The sequence below is a fragment of the Natrix helvetica genome, assembly GCF_964273705.1.
Source record: "Natrix helvetica genome assembly, chromosome: 4".
NCBI lineage: Eukaryota > Metazoa > Chordata > Lepidosauria > Squamata > Natricidae > Natrix > Natrix helvetica.
In genome coordinates this window covers 145132865-145160740 of record NC_138550.1, presented here as the reverse complement: position 1 = coordinate 145160740, position 27876 = coordinate 145132865, and the positions used below count along the sequence as shown (strand labels likewise).

Below are 27876 nucleotides of genomic sequence, written 5' to 3'. Positions count from 1 at the left end.
CATGCAAAATGTTTGGATGACCAGCCAGGAATATAACTTTTCTAAACAGACTCAGAAACATGGACAGAGGAAATAGAGGTTAGCAGTTGTAACAGATTGTGCCAAAATAAAATGTAATGAAGTAATGCATTCTTTATGGATTTGCATTCTGTGTGAAAAATTTAGTTCAGAACACAACATTGCTTGCCAGTAATAGGAGACCAGGGTTTGGCTTTCCCAAACTTCATACAAACATTTGGCTTAGTGCAAAATTGAGTAAACAGACGCCTTCTGATTCTCTATTAATGTTAATCTGGTCATATGTGGTAGTCACAGGGTTGCTTCAGGTTGTTTGTTTAGTGGTACAATACCTCAGCCTTATCAGGTGCTGTATATATATTCACCTGGAAGTTCTGAGGTTAAGTTTCACTGAACATGAGCTTCGTGTTTACTGAGTAGTAATTATTTTTATATAGGATAAGACAGAACTTTCACAGTGTGTTTGATAAGTTGACATGGGACAGGAATTCTTTTTCATTGTTGTGTCAATTTGTCAAACCATATGTGGATATCAATCAAATCCTCTATTAAGCACAATTAATTAATTTCAAAAGCTAAAGAACATCTCATACGATAACTAGGATGCTCTCCACTTACATTAAATACACCATGTTGCTCTATTTTATTGCTGCATTGCTCAAATATTATATATTTAAATATTATAGAAGAAAAAAATCTCAGGTGGTTATTATTCAGCAGCTGCCTCCTGAAATGACAAAATTGCTGCTCCATTTAATAGATTTTTTAATGGAAGAAAATGTGGTGTATTTCATAAGCTATTTATTTAAATACATATTTGACAGCAATATACCTTAGAAATTGCATATTTCTACTATATATATAATATCTAACTATTAAAATAAGAGGATGTTTCATGTTTCATATTGATATATATATATAGTGTTACTTTGTGATAATAAAACAGGTTTTCTAAAAATGAATATAAAAAATATCTGTCCCACAGTATTCCTGTAAGTGTTTATCTTTATTTTTCACCCTATCACGAGAAACCTGTGGGGTCCTCACCTACAACAATCAAGTATTCTTGCCAAAGCTGAAATTCAAGACTGTTTTATTAATAGAATCAACATTTGATCTTTGTTTAAAGACAAGGTTCAACTAATGCTTATTCTACCGAATCAGTGAAATATTAACCAAGAACAACTATACTCAACACATTAATGGTAAATAAATGCTTTATTCTTACTTGCTTTAAAATATAAAGACTTTCTGTATTTATATGCTGGTCTTCTTTCCTAAGTTTGTATTCTGAGTATTTTAGATGTAAAGAGATTATCTAAACCAAAGTCCCAGCTTGAGGTCTTTCTCAAGTAAAATATTTGAGGAATACAAAGTGAATGTCTGCATTGATCCCTAACACTGGTTGCTCAGTTGAAATTTAATAGAATGAAGAGTTGATTATTTCCGACAGGTAAAGGCATCTGTAAAAATGGTAATTTATCTAAAGATGCTACTTAGATGTCAATGTCTATAAACTCATAACTGTTTCAGAAAAGTAAACTCTGTGTTTCTCACTGTTATATTTATTCTCTTTGATAATAAAATAAAAGTGCTATGAATTCATAGACAAAAGTCCTTTAAACAAAACTGGACATTGGAGACAAGAAATCTCCAGCTCAGATAAAAATAATTAAGTTAGTATAAAATAAAAGGGAAGGAAAAGGAAAGAACTAGAAATCAAGCATTAGGAAAAATGAATAATCAATTTTTTCTATATTTAACTGATAAAAAACTGTAGGGAACAAATCTTTGAATAAATTTTCTCTTACTTTTTTTTCTGTTCCACTAAATTCTGTAAGCTATTAAGAAATGAAAACATAGCAATAATTTCCTAGGGCCACATGGAAATTGATACTTTAAAAAAATTATATACTATTGTTTATATAAACCATTTGATCTTGATCTTTTTTAAAAAAGCATTATCATTCTAATGTTTCAGATATGGTCCATGGTTTCAAAGGGGAAATTATTTAAGCTAAATAAAAAAGCAAGAGTAATAACTGCTTTCAATTATTTAATGAGATCAGGCTAAGGTCTGTTAATATGTTTATTGTGTAAGGCAGAACTGTATCACTGAGAAAATTCATTGGAAAAATAATTTTCAAATTCATGCATATCTTTTAAAAAGTCCTATTAATTGAGCAATAGCTGTTTAAGAATTAAAAACATCATACGCACACATAAAAACAGGTATTAATTGGTGTGATTTTTAAAGAAAAACAACATTTCTATTCTTTCTCAGACGAAAAATCCTAAATCAGAATTGGTCAACCTGAAGCTCATGGGATGCATAAGTTCTCCATTTGCTGTTCCCAAGATCACATGTCCCAACATTGGGACTGAACATTTAGCCTCACCCACTCTGCTGATGTGGTTTTTCTGCTGATGTCATAAAATCAAAGGACATGTAACCCTCTCCCTAGGAGATCACCCTCCTCAACTGCTTAGAGGAGAATATTTGTCCAAAATTTGCTACCAAGAAAAAGACATACATACACATATATGTAACAAAAGAGTGGTTATGAGAGTCAGTATAAACCTGCTGATTCCAATTCATCAAAATAGGCCCTAAAACACAAGCTGCACCAAACTTGAGGCAACATTCTGAAAACAAGAACTCTTTGGCTGGCCAGAAAAATGAGCACCTTATCACTTTTCTTTTTATTTAGCAAAACCTCTGATGATGATTGGGGAATTTCTAGTACTGGACAGAACAATGTAGTTTGGGGGTGCTTCCAGAATTATTATTCTCATTGTAATTCTAACGTGGAACTAGTGATTTCTATATTACCTCTTTTTGCTGATATGTCAATTATGCCCTTTTTAACTACCGCAGTAGCCTGCAGGTATCACAGCAATGGATCCTTACCGTTGTAAGTTGTGACAGTTGTAAAGTGGGTCATCACATGACAATTTGATTTTGGACACTTTATTGCACTGGTAATTAAGCAAACACTGCAGTCATTAAGCAAAAGCTGTAGTCATTAAGCAAACCCATTTTTGGCTATGCAAAAAGTAAGTAAACACCACTTCCTGGTAAAAAAAAAAAAAACCAAACAAACACAGTAAACCACAGTCACATGATCATGGGATGCTGCAAATAAATGCAGGCTGGTTCACAAGAGCCCAAAATGCTGTCATGTGACTGGAAGGGTCACCAGAACTTTGAAACAGGGTCATAAATATCTTCTGGGTGTTCCATTGCAACGTGGCGGTCATAACACGATGGGCTACACTTGCTCTTGGTACAAATGTTGCAACAATCTATGACCCAAATATATGAGAGACTGCTGTTGATTGAAGATTATACTGCATATATTAAGATATGCAAGGTGTTACCTTCCTTTCATTTGTAGATAGGACTTTTTTATGGTAATGTTTCCACTCTAGCATATTCTGCCTTCCGAAATTTATGAAGAGCTTACTATAACTCCTGTTAAACACCTATTGAAAACTTACATTTTCATCTACATATTTTTCAAAGAAATACTGCATGATTTCTGTTTCATTCTTAGTCTCTCCTGCCCACATTGTAAAACAATTGTGCTATTTTATATTGTGTTCATACTACTGCTTGTTTTGTTTTTTAATTATTGCCTTGTAAATGGTTTTGAATGCACAATAAATAATTATTTATTTAATTACAGTGATAGCTGTTTATGGCCCTTTTTCCCCCTCAAATAAATGCATTGAGATCCCTAGCTGCACTTTGCAACAGGTATAGTTTAAGCAGAATTATGAAAATTGGCATTTTTATGGTTTTTCCTACACTAAAATACTTCCTTTATAAACCATTTATAATGTCTGAAATGTCTCCTAAAGAGATTAATTGAAATTACAATATAAAGTGACATATTTTAAATGAAGGTTATTACAGTCCACAAAAACATTGCACAACTCTGCTTTTCTCCCATCTTCTCTTACAATGAAGCAAGAAGCTAAGAATGAAGCTAATAACAGTCCCAGCCACAAGCCTGAATTTTCCATATGAAACTATCTAGGTCTTCTATAAATCAAACTAGCTATGTCACTTGCAAGTAACCCTATCAAACCCCATCACAATACAATTTTCTTCTTACAACTTTTCTCAATTGTGAAGATCCAGGTTGAACCCACCTGAAATGTATGTTCATTTCAGAACTCAATTGAGAATTTTTTCCGATACTTTTGTTTTTAGCTGTTGTCATATAATATCTTAATATCCTGGCTTGTAACACACTATTTTATGGATTTAACACAACGTGTTCTGCTGAAACAAATGCACCAATGGGCTTTCTATTAATTCCATGCAGATCTAAATCAGCCTGCATAAATGACAGAAAAAAAAAATTTGGGTAACTATCTGACTGCAATCACTGTCCCAGTCTTATTTTACTTGTTATTATTGTGTCCATTTAATACATTCCTTGCTAGAATTATCATTTCATTTTTGCCTTACAGGATCAGTCACAAGCTAAAAAAAAATCATACCTAAATCACAAAAAAATTTAACGTTTGTTTTTCTTGTTTACAAATAGTAACTGCAGTGATTAAAACACTGGATATGCTGTGAAGAATCTTGAGTAAATGTATCTATTATATTTTGTACATAGTAACACACACACACACACACACACACACAAACACACTAAAGAGATTATTGAAAAGACAATAAAGAATCCTCTTCTCCCTGATATTCATTAGGCAATATTTAGATAAGTTCAAACATGTGTGATTTCAGATTAATTCAAATTAATCTGTCTGCAGTGCAAATTGTATAATAATATTTGTAGCATATTTTAATAGCACAAGCCAAACTATAATGTATCCTAAGGTAATATAATATCCCAAAATAAAAGCACATCTGTCAGCTGAAAACCCCATGGAGAAAAATACATATACACATATGCATATATTAGCTGGCCAGAAAAGAACTTCACTGGAAAACTTTAGATTTATTGATATGTTTTATAGTCTAAAATATATACTGTAGTTGACTGAAATTTGGGGACAATTACATGGATGAATGGATTAAAATATATTTATTCTGTGTAAAAATAGATCTTATGTAGATACTAATTCATGAATATAGTTGAATAAAGAGAAAGATTTTCAATTTGATGGAATCAACAATGGGATACTACATTAATTAATAATCTACTTGTAGTAAGGTAAAAATAGTGAAGACAAAGAAACCCTAGAATGTGCAAAGATTTTAGAAAAAATGGGGAAGGAAGGAAGGGAGGGAGGGAGGGAGGGAGGGAGGGAGGGAGGGAGGAAGGAAGGAAGGAAGGAAGGAAGGAAGGAAGGAAGGAAGGAAGGATCATTCTTCCAGAGCATTTCAAGAGCTATAGTAAAAAAAAAAATCTCACAGATAAAACCCAATAGAGGTCATCAGAGAGCCCACAAGTATTGTTGGAATGAACCATAAGCTGTATATCTTCACATTATATTAAATTAAAAGTCTACCATAATTAAAAGAAATAAAATGTTTTAAACATTACTGTGAAATACTTTTTGAAATTTTTCTCGAACCAATATATTGCATAATTTGCAATTAAGTCATAAGATGCAGAGTTAAAAAAGGGAAACTAATTTTTCTGAAAGAATTCTTTTTCTAGTAATAGTATCTACTACAATTATTATTTTTAAATATTGTTTTTAAACATATGCATGTGAGCAAGATATCCTTTGAATGAAATGTTTAAAAGGGTATTTTTAAAATCAGCAAGAAATTTAAGAACCATTTAGTAGAAAGCCATCTAAATGTAAAGAATCTAATCTAAAGGAACAAATGTAAAGTTGTGCCATAATGGGATAAATTGGATACCAAATATACAATTTGATTGTGTGTGTGTGTGTGTGTGTGTGTGTGTGTGTGTGTGTGTGTACACGTACATATACATACCAATATAATATATTGTATGAGAAGATACTTCATTTTAAAAGACAGTCAAAGAAACATATGCTACATTTCCACACTGGATATATAGACAAAATACAAGAAATCATAATAGAGCCTACAAAAAAGGTAGGTCATTCAACAAAAAAAAGCATAATATAGATAAACACATATTTTTATAAGCACAGGAGTAGGTTAAAAGTTTTAATATTTAATTAATTAGTAAATGTAATTAATTAGTAAATGTACTATGTTGTTTCATGCTAAAAGAAACTCTTATTTCAGATAGAGCCTCTTTTTTGAAAGCACTTTTTTTTCTTTGTGTATCACAGCAACATCCAGTACTGGTTTCAACTGAATCTACACAATCTGCCCCAAGAGAGATAACTGCTTTAGTTCAGTTACATAATTATTGATTTATATAATTTTAAATGTATTTATTATGAAAGTCCTGAAATACAAGAAATTTGTAAAAAGCAAACATTGGGATACAAAGAAAGTAGATAAAAAAGGAGGAGGGGAACAAGTTAATGCCAAAAAAAGAAAAACCGTTAAATTTAAAAAAAAACATAATGAAAAATGGATTTCATCCTTTCCTTTCCTTCCATTTATATCTTCAGCCACAGCCATAGTTTATATATGTTAACTTTATAGCAAATATTGATATAAAGCAACAATTGTTAGTTTTTATTTTAAGTCCTAAAACCTGTATTTCAGATACTGAACTCTGTTTTGTGACTTACTGTATTCAAAGGAATGTTTCTTGAACTTAATTAAACCTCTCTAATGGATGTATACTATCAATTTTGCCATTGTGTTCTCCAATTTTAATCTCCCAGTTGTGATATTGCAGGCAAAACAAACTTTGATGCAAACGCATACTAAACAAAACTGTTCAGTTATTTGAATAAGGCAATATTCCAAGAACATATATTTTTGCCTTGTTCAATTAGATGTATTTATGATGTGAATCATGAATGTGAAGGTGAATGTATTTATGATGTGAAATTCACTATCTAACAAATTTCCAGTAATCCAATGAAACAATGACGTAATTTAAGGTTAAAGGACATAATTCTGCTTCCCAAACGCATCTGACTCACAGGATATTCTCCAAACCTAAAGGCAATTCCTGCCAACATACACATACACATCATTTTAGACATCACAGCCACATTATCTCAATATGACATCAAAACAGGGCAAAGCAAAAGATTATTCTTTTGTATTTTCTGTTAGTCGAATGTTGAAAGGTTGTTTCAAAGACAACATTTAGATTAACGTCAGGGTACATGTTAACTTAATTAATTTAAAATAATAAAACTGACTCCCAAACTCTTTCTAACCCAATTCAAGGTATTATACTGCGTAGTATCATCAAGGTTATGGTTCTATGTAATTGAAAGTCCCTTTCCCTTCAAATTAATTTAAATAAGAACATCCAGCCTGGGGGCTATTTCAAGGGGCTGGTGAAATCTTGAATTGACCCTTGATGATATAATTGCTTGTGTGTTTTATACTTTTTAATTTGACTCCTTTTGACATGTTTATTGTTTTTTATATATATTGCTGTACACCGCACAGAATCACTTCTTGTGAGATAGGCAGACATAGAAGTTTAACATACAAACAAACAAACCAATCTTCCTGGGAGAGTTTAACCCAACTCCTTCTGTCTTTGAAAAATAAGGTATGGATAAAGTGAAACCAACTGATTTTCCTTTGACACACATACCCCAATTCTGGAGTGCTTCCTTAGGGAGACTGCCACATCTCAAGGGCATTTTTGGAGCATAGATTAAGGGTAACCCAGTGGGGGAAAATATAGTAGTTCTGAACAAAACATTAGCATACATTAGCTGATTATAATATCAAAGGGAAAAATGTATGAATCCAGAATAGAATTAAATGTACTTTATGTTTACAATAGATTTTTTAAACGTAAAAAATGCTGTTGGCCCAAATGGAACAGCAATTCCTGCTTATTGAGATTTTATAAATATACTGTCATTCTAAAACTTACAACTGCCATCCATGTAAGCAATGTACTCTTCCACTCTTTCAACAAATTTGGCATAACAAACTAATAATCCCCACAAGAATCTATCAATACAGAGACATGAAAATTTGTTTTGAAAACTTCTGCAAATTGAAACACAATTCCTTCTTTTTTGGCAACATTTTTTCTTAACCTCTAGGATAACTTTCTCAAACATATTATGCCAGTAGTTGAACTGAAGCTCTACAGTTAATTCTTCCTATTTAATAAGGAATTTAGCGTTATCAGGGAGCCATTCTATATTATCATTCTACTTTATTTATTTGAGAAGAAAGCATTGTTTTTTTCAATATGTTTACTTGCTTGAGAAAAATGTTCCTGATTTAAATGGGACTCTGATTGGTGCATTTCAATTGCAGAGGATATGTGAGTATGAGACTAAGACCAACCCATCTTAAAGTGCATTCTGGGAAAGTCCCCCATCCCTACTTCTCAGATAAAAGATCAAAAGTTGTAAAGAATCTGTACAACGTAAGCCATTAGAATGTCTGAGCAAAAGTAGTATCTGTCATTTTTAAGGCTGTAAAATGTTTTACTGTTGGAGAAAGATTTTGAAGGTTCTGACTTACTTCTATTGAAGTGTACTTTTCAAACATATGCACACAGAAAAACATACACCACATCTGAGAAACAGACCAACAGGAAGCATAAGACACTTGTTCATCTGTATTTCTGTGACTTTTCTCACTTGGTATTATTTGCAACTATACTTTCATGTTTTCCAGCAATGCCAAATCTAGTAAAGATCATATATTATTTTATCAGGTTGATTACATATGTTCTCCAGTTTTTCTGCTTACTTATGATTAGTGTGGTTTTCACAAAGGCAGTGACATAATCCAGAGCAAGATATTCACACACAAAAATGTGTTTACTGTGAAACTTTGCCTTAGAACTTTGCTTTCTTTCACAGCTTTGATCCACATGACATCAATGGTCCAGCATTTTGCAAGTCTGCGAACCATTTAACATTATGAAAATCACTTTCACACTATTCAGCTACTGAAACAGATAGTATTTGCAAAAATATCTTTTGTGTAAGTGAACAATTTTCTGGGGATGAGGGAAAGCTTTTTCAAAGCTCAAAGTACTTTATTTTGATCATTGATTAGCCTGCTTTTTCACTTGTGTTCTTAGCCTGGTTTGCTTCCCAATGCACAAAAGTCCAATTATGTAGTTTTCTGAAGTGTTGAACTGAATTATTAAAGCATGCATAAAAAGTAACAATGAATATGGAAAATTTCATTACAAAGTAAATGCTCTAATAAGTACATTGTTTAGTTCCCCAGTATTATCACACAGTTACAATGTATGACTGTGAAAGTTGGACCGTAAGAAAGGCTGAGTGCCAAAGAATTGAGGCCTTTGAAGTATGGTGCTTGAGAAGACTCCTTTGAGTCCCTTGGACTGCAAGGTGATCAAACCGGTCAGTCCTAGAGGAGATCAACACTGACTGTTCTTTAGAAGCCAGATCCTGAAGATGAAACTCAAATATTTTGGCCACCTAATGAGAAGGAAGGGCTCACTGGAGAAGAGCCTAATGCTGGGAAAGATGAGGGCAAAAGAAGAAGGGGACAACAGACAATGAGGTGGCTGGATGGAGTCACTGAAGCAGTAGGCGTGAGCTTACATGGACTCCAGAGGATGGTAGAGGACAGGAAGGTCTGGAGGAACGTTGTCCCTGGGGTCATGATGGATTGGACACAACTTTGCAACTAACAACAACATTATCACATAGAGGCATCCATGAGCTATTATATGCTAATGACCCTGTTGTTCTTTACTTCTCCCAGGAAGGTTTCCAAACAAGCCTATAAGCACCAGCTAAGTCCTGTCACTTAAAAAACACTATAATTAACTCCAAGTGACAACAAAAATGGCAAAGTAACATGTTCCAATAAAGCAAACTATTTAAAGATTTTAAATAGTTTAAAAGTAGAATCTACCCTCTACTTTTTGTCTCCCTGAAATTAATATATCCATAGTCTCATGCACAGAAGATCACAAATGAGATAATTGGAGCTGTAAGTCATAAAGGTTACAATTTTGTTCCTCTGGCTATTAAAACTATTAAGAACCAAGATGATTCCACTTTGGCTCTATGGCAAGCTTTACACATTAGGAAAAGGGAGATAAGATTGCAAGAAATGCAGATTATTCCATGGCTTTTCTTTTAATTTTAGCTACATCACTTCAAAAATGACCCTGAAGGAATGGAGTAACAACAGTGATATGAACCAAATTTAGGCTGACTAATCCATATCTTTTTCCGATCACTTCTATGTTAGATGACTGAATACTGTTTAGGTGGAGACAAGAAGTACAATGATTTGCCCTCCAAGCATCCCATTGAAACCCTTTGTTGTTTCAATTTACTATATGCAAATAGACCCTCTATACAAGAATCAAAGTGCACTGGTATTACACCACTTTTGTGATATGCCTTGTACGCTTTGAGCTATATGAGTTAACTTTTAATACTTACTGATAAATGTCTTTCCTCAACACAACTCTACTAAGAGGATTGTCAGCCTGAGGAACCATTGATACAGAACCAATTTTCAGTACCAAAGTATCTTCCGTGTTTGTCTTATCTGCAATAGAAATGGAAGATAATCACCACACGTTATAAAAGTCAGCCATTAACAAAAGAACTTGGAGTGGATAAATATGATTTGAGGTCACTTTTGAACAACTAAGTTGTGAAATCATTACTAACAAAATAATACATTATTTATTGATACTAATTCACACAGAAAGGCAGTTTTCACAGCAAGTGCATGCATTGCATTAAGCCATAATAGGCTCTGGTTGGTTTTGGCTTAAATCAAAATCTCAATCCATCCACTGGGTTTTGTAACCACATATTATAATTCAGTATAGCTGTTTGCAATCTAAGGCTTGCACTCTCTGCGCTGCATTATACTGGAAGAAATGCTGCATCAGTCTAATATATAAAGAACTGACGTGTTTTAGTACAGCAATCAATCTACACACTACATTTGGGTAACTTTTTTTAAGCCTGTGAAGGATTTTATTATATTTTAGAAGCTGATATTGACATCTGATATATACATAAAGGCAAACCCAGTATTCTCCATGAGTCTATGTTTTGAGGATGGATGTAAGCTTTCAATTTCTCCATCTGTGGCCACCCAGTGAGTTATCCCAGGCTTGTTTTGAAAGTTTGAAAATTAAACTTTTAGCTACAAATGTTAAGTGTGGTGAGTGCTAAGTATTTCACTAAATAACATATTGCTTGATGTGGAAAGAACAAGCAAACTTCACATGCAGTTCAGAAGAATCAAGTGTGTGTGTGTGTGTGTGTGTGTGTGTGTGTAAGTAAACTGATTTAGGTATGCCACAGAAATGCACTAATGAATCACACAACCAGAGGCCATAATTAGCAATATGGACACACACATTAATGCAAAAGTCATGGCTCAAGCAAATCTATCAAATATTTATTTCACAAAAAGCTACCCTTTTTAAAAAAAAATCTTATTTTCAGAAAAAGATATTGTACCATAAATTAGTACAGTGGTTTCCCCCTTTAATTACTGAAATACACTAAAAATAATTAAAGAAAAACTGCATTAAAGACATGATACAATAAATCATTTGAGAAAACAAGATCCAAAGAATATTCATTATAGGCTCCCCAGAGGCTGGCGGGAGCAAAGTATGTGTTTTCTCAATAAGTACACAAACTTTAAAAATACCTTCTGTGTTACATGGTCCTTTCTCCATTTGGGGGAAGAAGATTCTGATTACCCCAGTATTGACATAAATAAGTGGCAAGTTGCGAGATGTGAGAATATGGGACCTCATAGGCTGGCCTGGAGATTTTATTTTCTCTTTTTGACTCTTTGGAAGATTTGTTTGGAAAATACTTGCAATTGCGTTGAGGAAAGGAAAACAAAAAACAACATCAAATGCCTGGGCTGAAAGGAGAATCTCATGAAGAAAATGAGGAGAACTATCTGTAAAACTTTCAGATAATTTCTGCAAAGTTCTTCGTTCATTTCTTGAGATCAATTTGTGACGGACATTTTTTGTGACTGCTTTTGTGTAAGTCAAAGAGAGAAATCCATGCTGTTGATGAGAACCATCCAAAAGTTTTGCAGTTGCCTGTGCCGAGAAACAGAAATATCCAGACGTAAGAAATCTGCATGCATTACGTAACGGTTATAAAACTGTTTCTGAGTCAATATTTTATTTTTTATTTCAAGTTATCCACTTTCTTGGCAGAAGAAAGTATTTCTGGGAATTAATGAAAAATAATAAATGCCCTGTCTCTTTGCAGAACTGACTGAAATTTGTTCATCTATAGAGGTGTTTTAAAATAGTGTTTCTCAACCTTGACAACTTTAAGCCATGTAAATGTAAACTCCCAGAATTCTGGGAGTTGAAGTCTACACATCTTAAAGTTGCCAAAGTTGAGAAACATGATTTAGCTTCAGATATAGAGTATGCTGATTGGTTCAGAGAAACAGAGGATAAGCCATAGCAAACTTCAGGCTCCTGATCGCTTCTTTATTTGATTCACATTTGCATACAAATGCAGGTAATATCTTTTCATTGTTAACTTTGATTAAACTGCAACTTCAACTTAATCAAAAGGTAAGAAACAGGGATTAATTGTAATCGTTTATCATTATCAAATCAGGATTTGAAACTATGGCCAGCCAGAGTCACCTTGTAGGGGTGATGGGTGGCACAACAATTTTATCAATCAATAAATTATAATACAGTTCTTAAGTTTGTTAATTGTGAACAGTTTTTGTTTCACCAATTAACTGAAAATCAACCCTGGATGCTTTAGATTCCATCCATCTGCATACTCTATGCATGTAAAGGATGCCAAGCCACAATTTTGCATCACATCCAAATGAGACCAATCCAGATGCATGTTGTGTGTGTATGTAGCCATATTTAGATGTGTTTCAAAACTATGGCTTATATGGGTAGTCCTCACTTAATGGCTCTCCTATTAAGCAACCATTCGAAGTTACAACGGTGCTGAAAAATTAACTCTATGACCAGTCTTCACATTTACAACTGTCATAGCATCCCCATGGTCACATGACTGAGATTGTGTGCTTTGCGACCAGTAGATATTTATGAAAATCACAGTGTTCCATGGTCACTTCCAACAAAGACAATGGAGGAGCCAGCAGTAAAATCGTAGGACAGTCAGATGTAATGTCTTATCTAATGATTGCCAATGATTTGTTTAATAATCACAGCAGGTCATAAGTCCATTGTGGTCATCTGATGCCTCACTTAAGAACTGTGTTGCTTAATAATGGAGTTGCCAGTCCCAATTGTGATCATTAAGTGAGGACTACCTGTTATTTGCTACTTCTATATTTGGAGAAATCCCTACATACCTCCCTCCCTCCTTCCCTTCCTTCTTTCCTTCCTTCTTACCAGGCTTACCTTGTTGTGAATAATATCTGAAATGTGGCTAAGATAGGAGTTCTGTACGTGAGGTGTACGTTGTAGTTTTTGTACATATACTGTATTGAACATTTTCTTTCTAATACTAACAAATTATTTTAAAAATTAATTATATTTCACTTTACATAATCTGAACAAGTATTTTTGCATGGTGAAAATGGACTATGGCAAATAGTAAATATTAGTAAATTAGCTTAATTCATGTTAGAACAAAATGATTGGACTAGATATAAACAATAATTTTGCATGAACAATAATTGTGTGTATTCCTGATAGGATAATAATTTAAAAAAACAGAACTTCCAGTAACACATTTTAAAGAATAAATTTATCTTATTGAATATATTAACTAACACTGACTATTCATTCATTACTGCCCATAGACAAAATCTCAACATGGTGAATCTCACTTTCTTCTCAGAGCAGAAAAAAAACAATGTGGGATTGAGACTACACTGTGCTTTTCTTATTGAGAAGTGTTCTGTTGCACATTAAAAACAAATGTACTCTAATAGAATCTTCTGCTGATCTTCTGTTAAACCTGATTTTATTTATCAGGTTTATAAAGTTATCCATCAACACTCTGGGTGGCTACAAGAATAATAAAAATAATAACCAAATAGATAGAATGATGGATATCCAGGAGAGCAACAAAGTTTCCAAACCTAACATATACAGCCCCATAAAAAGCCTGCCACCCATTTCGCCCAAGGACTGGGGTACATATTTAAAAGACTGTTTTCAAAAAGCCCCGATAGATTCTCTGGAGGATCCTGTTCAAAAGATGAGAATAAGATAAAAAGTCCATTTATTGGGTACTGGTGATACTGTTTAATTAATGAGACACGGAGCATGTTTCTGTCCAGTTGAAGAAACTGCCAGAGACAGATGATTACACCAGTGGTGAAAAATGTTCTATCATATGTATGTATGCATGTATGTATGAATGAATATATGTATGTAAATGACTGTTTGTGTTTGTGTTTGTGTTTGTGTCTGTGTCTGTGAGTGACTGTGTGTGTTCCAGCATAACCCCGGAACGCCTGGGCGCTGAAATGAAAAGGACTGAATTATATCTATAGTGTCAAGTCATAGTACTTTTGACAGTGATAGTGTGCATCTTGGATTCAAGTTCTGTTAAGATACAGCCTGTTGTGTCTTAAAATGGATTCAACTGTACAGCACAATGGAGTTGGCATAGTAACAGCTCCGCAGTATTCCACAAGAGGGCTCCCTCTAATACATTGGGATAAATACATACCAGGTTTATCAGCTAGTATGCAATAAAATCAATCTCTTGATTAATTCTCATGCAGTTACATCACAATCAAAATAGATCTTGGGTACCTACATACAAACTAAATAATATTCTGTTCATTAGATGAAGTGGGCTGATCAAGTTCTTTTAAAATTATTTTTTGTTGCAATAGACTTAAAGAATTACTCCTTGGGAAATTATACAAATTTTCAGTAGTGTGTTAGGAACATGAAAATAAAGAAAATTAGGTAATTGAATTTGTTATTCTTTTCCATGCTCAAAAAATAAAAAATCTATATGTAGAAGATGGGGTGTATATGTGTGTGTCCTAGAATGCATGAGATTTCTCCATGGAAAGTAACAAATGAATATATAAGGCAGTCTTAAAAATATTAATTTTGCCAAGTATAAAAAAGATGGTGTATACAAAGAGCAGCTAGTATAACAAAACAACAGTAAAGTTGATTTTAAAAAAGTATTCTAGCAGTCACTAAAATATATTTATAACAATTTAGAATATATATGAGATAGAGAAAAACAAATGGCAATTTTAGGATCCCTATATTGGCAAATATCTTTTTTTGAGTTTTATCCTGGAGAGGCTTTCATTTCCCCCTATATCTATATATTTCCATTTCTTCCATTGGTAACCCATTAAGCCTTGAATTCTAAAGCGTGTTAAAACTTGATCTCACTCACAAATCTTGGAAGTTTTTAGTTACTTTGAACAAAAATTAGCATTATCCTACTGTGGCTTTTGGGTTTTGGCAATGAGTTTGCTTTAAGTTTGCAAAAAATTATCTCAAATATTTTAATAGGCACTCAGTAATTTTGCTAACAGCCGTGGAGCAGCAAAACACTTGAACTTATCCTATAACTATTAACTTGTACAGCTGTAGCTTCTTAAACGGCCAAATATATGCATCATTCTTCACATAATTAAATTCAAATCCATAAGTTGTGAAGATAAATATTCTTCCTTTGCTACTCTAGCCAACTTACTTTGCATGTGAAAACACTAGCCAGAATACAACTGGGAAACAGAACATATTTTTTAAACATTAAAAAACAAAAATATGACTTTGACTAATGGATTCTTCGATGAACAGCTTTCTGCCTTCACCATCACCTCTCTGAAATACTGTTTGTTAGTGGAAGTTCTGTAACATACATATTGCACTGATTTCTTACAGAAGGAAAGAAGCCAGAGAAGTTACTGAAAGGGTCCTGCTTGCTGACCGGTCGAACCAGTAATGTACGTCTGTTCAGCTTGTCAGTACAGGAGAGGAAGACACCTCCACATTTCCCCAGAGACCAAGAATCTTCCCCAAAGCTTGAGGTGATATCGATAAAAAAAAAGCAGAAAAACAAACACTGAGCCTTAAGGGGGGGAAAAACTCACAGGCATTAAGAAAAATTAAGTCACATTCTGACATCTGGGTTCTCCTTGTGAGTCCTTCACTTCCAAAATCACAGATCAAATGATTTTAACAAAAAGAGAAATCACAAAATTGAAAAAGATGTCACTGTTTCATTATTTGGAAGCAACAGCTCAGCAGAACAGCAGCAGCAGCAACAACAAAAAGCAGGGCTCAAAGTAGAACATGGCTATTCAGGGATAATGTCACTCGATTTGCTTTTCAATTATGAACGAAAGAAGTTTCATTAAAATGGAAGGAGATGGATTAAAAGAGCTACAGAACTTGGACAGAAAACAAAACTCAACAGATTTTTCCCATCCACCTCTGCAAGAGCAAATTAACGACGTGATGACTTACATCATAATTGTTGCAATCATTCTTCTTGTAATGAAAATAAAGTCATATATTTAGATTTTAGGGTAATTATTTGGTTAAATGTATTATTCCACTACATAAAAAGCTCACCACAAGCTTTTCTTTGCATTGTAGAAATATCCCTTCAAAATGTCCAGATTGCCAGCCTTCTCCTGGTCTGGAAAACATAATGTTCACCTTATCTATTCTAAGTAGCTGTTCAGAATCCAAACATTTCAACTACATAAAAACATATACATTTTAGCGGTATTTAGTCATTGATTGATTGATTGATTGATTCAATTTCTATAGCCACCCATCTTGCTCAAACAATTCCAGGCATTAATCAGGAGGGCAGGGTGGGCGGGGTGGTGGGCTTCAACATAATCATAAATAACAATGCAAAACAAAAATGAAAATAAATAAATTTTAAAGTACATGCAGCTGTCATTCAATTTTACAAGCTAGCCTATCTGTACAGGTAGTCCTCAACTTACAACCACAATTGAGCCCAACATTTCTGTTGATAAGCAAGACAGTTGTTAAGTGACTTTTGCCCCATTTTAGAATATTTCTGGCCACAGTTGTTAAGTGAATCACTGCAGTTGTTAATAACATAGTTGTTAAGTGAATCTGGCTTCCTTATTGACTTTGCTTGTGAGAAGGTGATCACATGACCCTGGGACATTGCAACTGACATAAATATGAACCAGTGGTCAGGTATCTGAATTTTAATCATGTGACCATAGGATGCTGCAACAGTATGAAAAACAGTCATCAGTCACTTTTTTTCAATGATGTTGTAACTTTGAATGTCACTAAATGAATAGTTGAGGACTACCTGTATAACTGCACTAATATTAAAACATGTGTATAAGGTTAATTTCAATATTAGTTGTTTGTTTGTTTCAATAAACTGTTTCAATTCAAATGTTATAGGTGATATATAAAACAAGTCAAAATTACAGAAAAAATATTTTGGAGAAAAAAAATGAAGCAATAAAACAGCAATATTTGGTGCAACTTATTCTAGCTGTTTACTTCTAAAGATCTTCCAAAAAAGCCAGATGTTAACAGATCTCCAGAAGTTTGTGTGAACAGGCCATTCTTAAAAGGCCTATCTTTGTATCCCCTCTTTTAGTTCTGCATGACAGGAAAGAGTCATTAGTAGATATTATTTACATAGTTCAGGCAAGCAAAAGTTAATTCGGATAGGTGGTCACTAAACTAGTCAGTAAACTTCATTGTAATATTCATGCAATGAGTACTGGTGATGACCAGCACCTTGAATTACATTTGGAACAAGCTAACAATTATTGCCGCTCTCACAACAATATGATGGTTATTCTGTGGGCAAAGGGCAGGTATTATCTTCCACCAGCATAAGTTTTCAGGTTGACTTCAAGTGCAACTTCAGATAGAACACATTTCAGAAAGCTAATCAAGATTTGCATAGCTTGACCGTCCAGTGGCAAAAGTGTCAACGGCGGTCTCGGAGTATCAAGACCGCACGTTGTGTCATCACGATGTTGGCTCCTACTGGAAATATATAATGCCAAGGCATGCGAATATTATATGCAGAAATGAATGGAGGTATGCTAGCTGTTAAATAACGATAATACAATCAATTCTGAGGAACATGTGTAAAGAGTAGTCAAGCAGCAGACTAAATTTTGGGAAACTTGGGGAGCAGAAAAGGCAAGGTTCAGAAACTGCAGCACAGGGAGGGAACAACAGACATTGTTTCCAGGATCTGTATTCTGCCTAAAAGGTTTATGCAGAGATTATTTTAAAAATCCACTCATAATCAGACTCTGCTTTCTGTTTTTTAAAATAAAATAATCTAATCTACTGAGGAGAAATGGCAAACTCCTAAATAAGATGTTATTGAATTTAGCCTTGTAATCTCGAATTAGCTTTGTAATCTCCTATTGGCAGTAATCTCCCATTGTCTTCTGGGCAAGGGTATCTTCAGTGTCAGGTATCTAAATCCTGCCCAATAAACAATGTTCAGATCTAATATTTCAAGTCAGAGATCACATATAGATTTTTATTCTCATCAGTTCCTGGGATTAATTGGGATTCTCAATATGCCTGTAAACCAAAAAATAATAATTTTTGCACTGATAAATGCTTCAAAGGAAATCAATCTTGAAATTTTGAGTAAAGTCAACACTGTTTTCTCCCATTGGCATATTTTGTAGTAATAATTTACTTGCTCAGCTACCCAAGAGTAGGTCCTCTATTGACTGCTCTACTGTTAATGCTGGAAGATAGAGAATGTAATTTTGTAAAAATATATAATAAGTGCCTTTCATAATTGCATAGAACAAGGTAGAAGCATAGAGATTGGTTATGCGTTATTTTGTAGCAAATCAAGCAAATCAGCCTTTTTAATAGCCATATATTGATAGAGTTGATACACATATAAGATACACATATAAGATAGAGTTGATACACTCTGTCAATCAGGTTGAGAATGTCAAAAGTGTTTAGGAATTTAGCCGCATTCCCAAAACCTTGGGATGGTTTTTCCAGAACGGTGAACTGAAGTGATCATACATTCAAGCAATCCATGAAGTCTGAAGCCATTTCAAGAAGAGTTGCTTGATTTTATTAATGGCAATGGAATAAGCAATTCACAATAATGCATAGCCAAGGACAAAATGTGATAAGTTGAAGAATGCTATTATATTAGTGTGTCTTTGAGTGTTTGGAAGGTCTGTAATTAAATCCATATAAATTGCTTTTCTCAGATGCTTGGCTGGGTCCAGGCATGGGAAGATTCAAGGATTTCTCAGCCTTTCCTCACATTGGGCACGTCTCAATGTTGTCCTTAATTTCAATCAAAACCCAAGACCACTAGAAATCATGGGAAAGGTGGGAGTATTTTGCATAACCCAGGATGTTCTTCTGCTTGATGATTAGTAGACAATGTATTTTGTTCATGGTGTATGTATTTTATTTACGTCTTGTCTTTTTCCAGGAGCGTAAGTCCACTTACATGAGGATTTCCTTTCCTTTTATCAACACCTGATGATATGGAAAGCTAAATGAAACCCCAGTGCAGATGGTTTTTTTCCTAAAAATTGTGTGACATGTCTAACTCCAGTTCAAATAAGGTACAGAGTCAGAAAGATAGAATCTGTAGCCTGGAATTAAATGAATAGTATAGTCATAGATGGTGTACAGGCAGCTGGTTTGTTTCTTCTTCATGAAAACCAACATAACTCAGGTTCTTCTGATGTTGCAACAGCAGCACTATGCTCCAACAGCTGCAAATACCCTTGATATTTACTGGAGAAATATTCTGTTTTTCTGCAGAAACATTGCATTTCATAGAATCTTTCATAGTGAACTTAATGCTACAGGAAACAGGGATATTAGGTACTACATTTATCCCAATTATTGTAAACAACCATAGAAACAGAAGGAATATCAGCTGTATGCATCCAGACAAAAATGAATTTTCCAAGGCAATTCCATATTTGGGAAACACAAAATTCACAAAACTACTAGAAGAAATGTAATCGTGGCAAGGTCTCACTGGGATATTTAGGAGCACGATGAGTCACCCCTTCAAACTGATTACCTTTTTGGCCCTAGAGCAATTTGTTCCCATTTGCAAAGCATCTTTTTTTCAAAGATATTCATAGTAAATGTCCAGCCTGGTTTTATTTCCAGAAAGCTATGGTATAGTATAGCCCTTTCTGCTATGAAAATGCCATAGCAGCTGAGTACACTGGACTCATGGCACTTCAATATTTGTTATGCTGATGTTGACTGTATTAAGCTTCCAGTCATCCACTGATCTTAAACATATGCCAGGAGGCAATAATATATTCCAACACATCCAAATCTTTTCTGACAGTAATTCTGGATATTGGTATATCAGGCAGCCTATTCCAGGTAAAGTCTTATGCAGTAAACCAGAAGTTGCTGGACTAGGCAGCTAAATGTCTCTACTTTTTAATTCCCTTAAATATCTCCTACAAACAACAAAGTAGTGGGATTTACTACAACAGATGCAAACCTACCAATTAATCAAAAGGCCTGTCAGAGAATTGATTAAAAAATATACTTGCATATAGCATCCTGCAGCTGCATACCTAGTACAGCGAGCTGGAATTGGCTGAATTTTGCTAATTATTGCTCTACTGTTTGTATAATTCACCGCAATATTTTTTAATATATATATTTTCTCCACTGGTTATCTATTTTAGTTAAAATACTCTATTGCAGGGGTGTCGAACTCAATTTCATTGAGGGCCACATCAGGATTGTGTTTGACCTAGGGGCTGGGGTGGGCATGGTTGGGGTGGGGTGCACGTGGCCCCATTTTCAGCCGGGACTCCCTGAGCTCCATTTTCGCTGGCAGGGGGCTGCAGGAGATCATCCCGGCTGAAAACAGAAGCTCCATTTTTGCTAGCAGAGGCACCACAGGCCAGTCCTTTGCTGTTTTTAGGACAGCCCGTGGGCCAGATCTAAACATCCCGCAGCCCAGTTCTGGTCCCCGGGCCTCAAGTTTGACACCCCTGCTCTATTGATTGATTATTTATACATATGCATTATGCTTCTTTTTACTTTTATTAAGTACTGATTCATATTTTTATTATGTATGTGTAATTACTGTTAGATTCAGAGTTTAAGACTGGTGAAAGCATAATAATTCAAAACCTAATCAAGAATTAAGAATATTTAAGGTAGTGTCTAAGAATATAGGCAGTTCCAAGCAGGGTGGTGTTAAAATTAGGTGTTCAGATCTGATAATTCAATATTTCCAGATATCAAGGAAGTCCTTTAGCTATTGCTCTGAGAATTCCAATCATGATTAGTATAAGAACAGATTTCTTTGTCCATAAGCATTCAACTTTGATCTACAAGTCCAGGTATTTCATAAAGTTTTCCAATGGTTTTTCCTCAATTTGGAATAGTAGCATCAGTGAACCAGACTTTCTTCTTCTCAATAACTGTTACATCAGCCATGTTATGAATAAGATTGTTTTATCATCAATTCCCAGACCCATCTTTAATTGATGTAGATAACTAGATACTGTAATTGTTTTTTTTTACTCTTTAGACTTTAAATAATAACAATTCTTTTATATTCAGGAAATCCTCGAACTACATTCAGAATTGGGACTGGAACTTCCATTGGTAATTGATGAAGTCATTAAGTGAGTCACGCCTAATATTGCGACCTTCCTGTCATTATAACTAAGTAAATGACTGTGATTGTTAAGTGAACTGGGCTTCCACCTTTAACTTTGCCTGTCAGAAGCCCCCAGGGAAAATCACAAATTGCAATCACGTGATCCGGGGGCACTGCATCATAAATACATGCTGGTTGCTAAGCACCTGAATTTTGATCATTGGACCATGGGATGCTGCGATGGTTGTAACCACGAGGACCAGTTACACATTACTTTTTTCAGCACATTCATAATTTTAAATGAGGTTAATCCAAATGGCAATTCATATATTTTCATATTGCTGATTAGAAACCTTTAATTTTACTGAACTACTGTAATTGCTATTTCTTATGTATAAAATACATTTCAGCAACATATCACTATTACTCTCTGACACTTTTAATCTGAGCAACAAATTATTAGAACATAAGAGTTTTTTAATGGAACATAATGTTATGAATATTATACCACTATGGTATCAACTTTCTATAATTTCAGTTCATACAAATCATACACAAAAGGAAGGATATCTTTCTTTTCTATGGCGAGATTAAATTTTAATTTCATTTTTTATGATAAATTAACTATCTTAGTTAAGAATGTGACAGAACTTTTAATAAAGAAGAAAAAATGAAAGGAAGGAAAAGTATATAGTTAGCGCCAGAGATTATGATAGAAAAAGATAGATAAACAGTTTAGTAAGGAATGTATCTGCCTAACAGGTCAGTCCGCCGCCTTTGTAACCAATACTATCACAAAAATATGTCATGGCTTCTTCTATAACTTCCAGTCAAGGGGGAGCATTTCAAGTTAAATGTGAAGTACAGGGAAGTCATTGCTTAGCGACTACAATTCAGACCAGCAATTCAATCACTAAAACTGTGCTTACTAAGTGAAAAATCACATGAGTATCATGTGACCATGACTTGAAATTTCACTTCTGTGTTTTCCATTAATTCTGCCTGTTGGAAACTGATTGTGAAATTCATAAATGGCAATCATGTGACCATGGGATGCTGCAATGGCTGTTAGTGCAAGATTTTGTTGCAAAGCCTTTTTCCCCACCCAAACTGTTGTAACTTTGAATGGTCACTAAATGAGGCAGTCGGTAAGTAAGGACTACCTGTACAAGAAGCTGTTTCCTAGCTGTACTCCTTGATGAGGAGGAAGGCTTGTTCTAGGCTAAGCATTTAGCGTGGCTTAACATAGGACTAAGAGCTGTAAACAGTGAAACTCTAGATAGAATATGCTAACTCTCTGGTGCCAACTAACCGCCATCTGGGTTTTTACAACAAAGATTTGACTTACGTGGTGGTGAAATTTGTCATGTCAACAACTTCATTTAAAATGTTAGTGAGGAGGCATATTTGGACACAAATTAGATGAACTTCCAATTACAACCAAGAATGTAATATTGATATGTAAAATTATGACATAGCAATATAATTTCAAATATGTAACCTCAGTCCTTCAGATCAATAACTATTACCATTTAAACAATATAGTATGTTTCTATATGAATACTAATATAAAATAAACATAAAATTCTTACCTATTTCTGTAGTGGTCAATGTTGAAACTTTCTATTTTACACTTTACTTTAGTGTAGACATCTTGTACATCTACTGAGGCACTGAGATCTTCTAACTCACCAACCACACATATCTCTGCAGTATCCAACAAAATTAGCCAGTTCATCAATAAGTCACATGATTATTTTGTAGAAATGGAGAAGAAAATAGTTTGCCTTAATTTCAAACCAATATTATTAAGACAAATCTTAAACAACTAATAGTTCCCCCAGAAATGTGAACGGAAAGCTCGCATACAATTTGGTTTCTCCTACTCTTAATCTTATCTACCAATGGGCTTAGTATACAGATATTGTATTCATAAAGGAGAGAAACAGGGGTTAGATTCTGTTCCACAAACAAAGCCATGGACCTGACTAACGCTATATGCACATCTAGTTATATAATTTATAACTGCTATTATACAACCTATGCCTTTTAAAAGATAGATCAATCCTAAAGCAGCCATTAAAATCAGTACACAGTGCACATAATCACTTGCTCTATAGCCATACTTAAGATTCTGCTGACTGGGATGGGATGGCTGGAAGAACATCAATTGCAGCCTCAGTATTGATAAGGGATAATTGTTCTATTTATCCTACTACCTAACCTAAGGCTGGCAAACCGTTGGCTGTGGTCTCATGCAGCATGCATTTTATAGTCCTCAGACCCAACCAGAAATGTCACTCAAGTTTAGTGTCAAAACAGAGACAATGAACGAAGTGATTTGGTCTGTCTTCTTCCCTCAAACATGGAAACAGGATATGCTAAGCCTCCATTAGGACAGTGTATTTGAGCAAATATATAAGACGAATTCTGTTCCATGATGCATTTGCTTTTTAAAATTAAATGCAATACCTGTGCCTTTGCTTTCTGGATCTGGTGCAAATAACTTTACAGTAAGCTTCGGCAACATCCACTGCATCCATAAACTCACACGTCCGCTTGAGATGCCAATATTGCTTGTTGTTTGCTCTAAGGTAACAGAGTCTGAGAATGGAGAATCATCACAACCTTGGAGGGATTCACCCTGAGAGAGGGGGGGGAGGGAGGGAGGGAGAGAGAAAATAAAAAACAAATGTAAAAAAAATCTAAATTTAAAATATCAATCACTCCTACTCATGTTAATAAAAAATTTATATTTGAAAAAGAAATCCCAACATAGAAATTGTACAAGTAAATAAAATACTTTATAAGCTATGGCTTATTAAGTAAGCTCTATAATGTGAGAAAAGAGTCTGATGTACGTTGTTATGAACAATTTCTGCTCCTCTCTGAAAAATGTGCTGTTTCTAAACTGGTACCATTCTACAAGGATACAGGAAAATAGGACATAAAACACTCTTATCCATTTTTACATCTTTCACATATGCTGAGGATCCTTCTGCTGAGAATACTCTGATATATACAGTACATACATACATACACCCAACCCATTCATTTCTGATATCCACAGATTTACTAATTAAGTAATTAAGGAAAGCTGGAATATAATAGAAAACCATGGCAGATATTTTCATATACATCTAAATTCCTTACAGTGGTGCCTCCTATTTCTGTAATGTTGCCTTCTCCATCATAATCCACAGAGAATCAACTAGAAAATGTATTTTCTGCATAACTGAACCCCTGCCAATGCAATGTAAGTAGAAGTCAAAGAAAAAAGAAAGCCCTATTTAATTAAAATCAAAATATTCTCAGTGTTGATTAGAAGTGAAGTTCAAGAAAGTTTGTATTTCTCTGAATAGCTGAACATTTTATAAAAGAATTATTTTCTATGTACTTGAAAGCAGGATGCATCTTATTACACCATCTTAGCTGAATATGCCAAATTGTAATCAATAGACTACACATGAGAACACAGAGAAGTTGTGCCCTTCTCTCCATACAAATATATTGGTCTGTACTAATTTAATTAAATAAATGATTTTTCATGATAACAAATCTAACCTAACAATAATAAACAAAGATATCAACTGCATACAAAAATAACATATATGTCATGGGAAGATTCTTTAAAATGGCTTGCACTCAAGTGTTTTGATACTTAATCTAAACGCAAAATGTTCTTTCATAAAAATATGTTTGAGTTTAACATTTGGAAGCTACAAATACCAGTGTAATGTATGGTTTAAAATAATTATTGTGGGAAAATGCCCAAATTGAAATATTCTAAATACATTGATGATCAATTATGTTCTCTTTGTTAATTAAAAAAAGCAACAGCTTTTTCTATGAAAGCATTCGTTTAAATCCATCACGATTGCACTTAAAAAATGTCCTTATAATAGAGGAACAATGCATTTAACAGCGTATCACAGTTAATTTCAAAGGCTAAAATCTGTATCCTAATAAAGGCAGCACTCAATCTCATAGCAGTTCCAAGATCTCAGATGGTATGAGGTAAACACTGCATTTTATAATGAACTACTAAAATAGAGATAGGCAACTTTGACTTTAGGGCTTCACTTGGCTTTTGAATGGCAGGCCAAGGGCCACATCATAAAAAGGGGATGAACAAATGACAGCAATCAAGATAGAAATGAAATGAAATTTAATTTAATTTTAAAAACATTTGAAATAAATCTGAGAACTTCATGAAGGTTTGGAAGGGGAAACAGCTGTATACTTCTGTATCAGTGAGGTTGTCATAGATGAAATACAATATTTATCCACGTGGTATAAGCACAGATGTACTTTGTTGGTAACTGATAATTCAAATGATCTTTGAATTGTTCTTAAATTCAGGAGAATTTCCTTCACAAACGTAAGAGGAATTTAGGTTGGCAAGAACACAACAATGATTGCTACCATGATTATAATTTGCAGATGTTTCCCAAGAGCAGCTATTCTTTTTTGGAAGATGTGGCTTTTTCCTTTCACTTCACTATGGAGTCAAATATTCTTATGAAATAACAGGTTATAATAGGAATGTTTGATTATCAGTAGGTAAGTAGGTTGAAAATAATGCTAAACGTCTTGTAATTAAAAAAGCTAAATACGTAAGAATGTAGTCTACTTTATAAAACATAGCTGAATTTTAGTAGGGCAATTTATCCTTTTTGGTAGTTTCCATTTATTTTAATCATAATCTTGTACATTATTGCACCTTATTTTTCAGTGCTCCACTTTTCTCTAAAAATGAATACTTTATCATAATATTTCATTTTAAGTTTTATTTAAAAATGACTTATGCATTACTTTTCTATTTGTATTTAAATCCATAAAATAAAGCCAGAATAAAAGTAAACTATTTTTCCACCCTCCTCATACCAAGCTCTAAAATACACAAATTCACTCTTTGCCAATTCTTGCAAAATGAACCAAAATATCAAGTGTATTTTTCTTAGGAGAATTTATCTTTATTCATCTGGCAAAGCCAAACATATAAGGCCTTCATCCTTGATCTGCATTAAAGCTCAGGGATGATATAAGTCTGGAGCAAATTACTGTTCCCCAAGGACTAAACACTTCCTCAACTGTTTGTACTTAAGTAAACAGTAACAAGTGGCCAGTTGTAGTCTGTACTACCTTTACTCAAATGCAGAGGATGTTAAAAATGATTAAGTGTTTCTAAACTTTGGTTCTTAAGCCTCTTACTCAAGTTTTCATCTTCAGATTTATCCAGTTTGTAATTCAGGAATCCTAACAGTTTTAACTATATGGTGTAGCAGCACTCCTTATCAATCCGTCAAAATGAAAAGAATTATTCACAGCTGGATAATATAAATAAATACTTCATATGCTATTTAATATAAACAATTTTTGGAGTGAGCCATACCTCCTCACCTTTCCTCCACCGGTTCATTTATAGGAAGTCTTTTATTTGAAAGAGCTAAAGACACTTTCCAAATAATCATTCTGACCTCATGGAGAAGTATACTTTAACTGTGAAAAGTATGCAATTTTGAAGAAATGTACTTAGCGCACAGCATATTTCTTTTATAATATTCAAGTTTTTAAGTGTAAGGGATGTATAAACAAATTAAAGGGAAAAAGTCAAAGTGGCTCCTTGACAAATCTTTAATATGGATCTTTAATATGTTCAAATACTAAGTCTTAAACATAATCATAGATGTTATATTTTGATGCTGCTTCCTCATTCTAGTGGATCAGAATATATTCAAGGAAAATAGCAAATCCAAGGCAGGTTATCTCCACAAAAAAAGGATAAAATTGACAAATCGGATATTTCTATGACAAGATCATGATAATGGTTTTAGCAGCTGTAGTAGTTTTTACTGCAGCCTCTTCAGCAACCTGCAGTGACACAAAATGATGACTTGTACATGATCTTGTAAAATAATGATCATGATCATTTAGCAAACTTATAGGGCCACCCATAATCATCAGGATCATTTGCTCTTCTTTCTTTGGACTAACCAACTCACAAATGCAAACTGTGAGCCACTCAATTCACAAGTTTAACTGAGTTAAAAAAATAAAAAAGATACATGCATTCATATATTTGAATGACTTATTCTTTCATTACCATTTTAATTCCTTGTTCTAGCAGATAGAATAACAGAGTTGGAAGGGACCTTAGAGGTCTTCTATTCCAACCCCCTGCTTAGGCAGGAAACCCTACATCTCTTCAGACAAATGGTTATTTAA

The 27876-nt window shown here is 34.0% G+C and overlaps 1 protein-coding gene across 5 annotated transcripts in view; it reads right to left on the bottom strand.

Moving 5' to 3' along the window:
• The window catches only part of VPS13B (vacuolar protein sorting 13 homolog B), a 391865-nt gene that overhangs the window by 167484 nt on the left and 196505 nt on the right, over positions 1–27876 (bottom strand). For 3 of the 5 annotated variants that reach the window (XM_081951024.1, XM_081951025.1, XM_081951023.1), the window contains exons 26-30: positions 24121–24292; positions 23241–23355; positions 15913–16054; positions 11723–12131; positions 10486–10594 (exon numbers count right to left, since the gene is read on the bottom strand). In XM_081951024.1, coding sequence (XP_081807150.1) covers positions 10486–10594; positions 11723–12131; positions 15913–16054; positions 23241–23355; positions 24121–24292 — 947 coding nt within the window. Of the gene's footprint in view, positions 1–10485; positions 10595–11722; positions 12132–15912; positions 16055–16607; positions 16675–23240; positions 23356–24120; positions 24293–27876 lie in introns of those variants that run through there. The other 2 variants (XM_081951026.1, XM_081951027.1) reach the window with 2 other exon arrangements.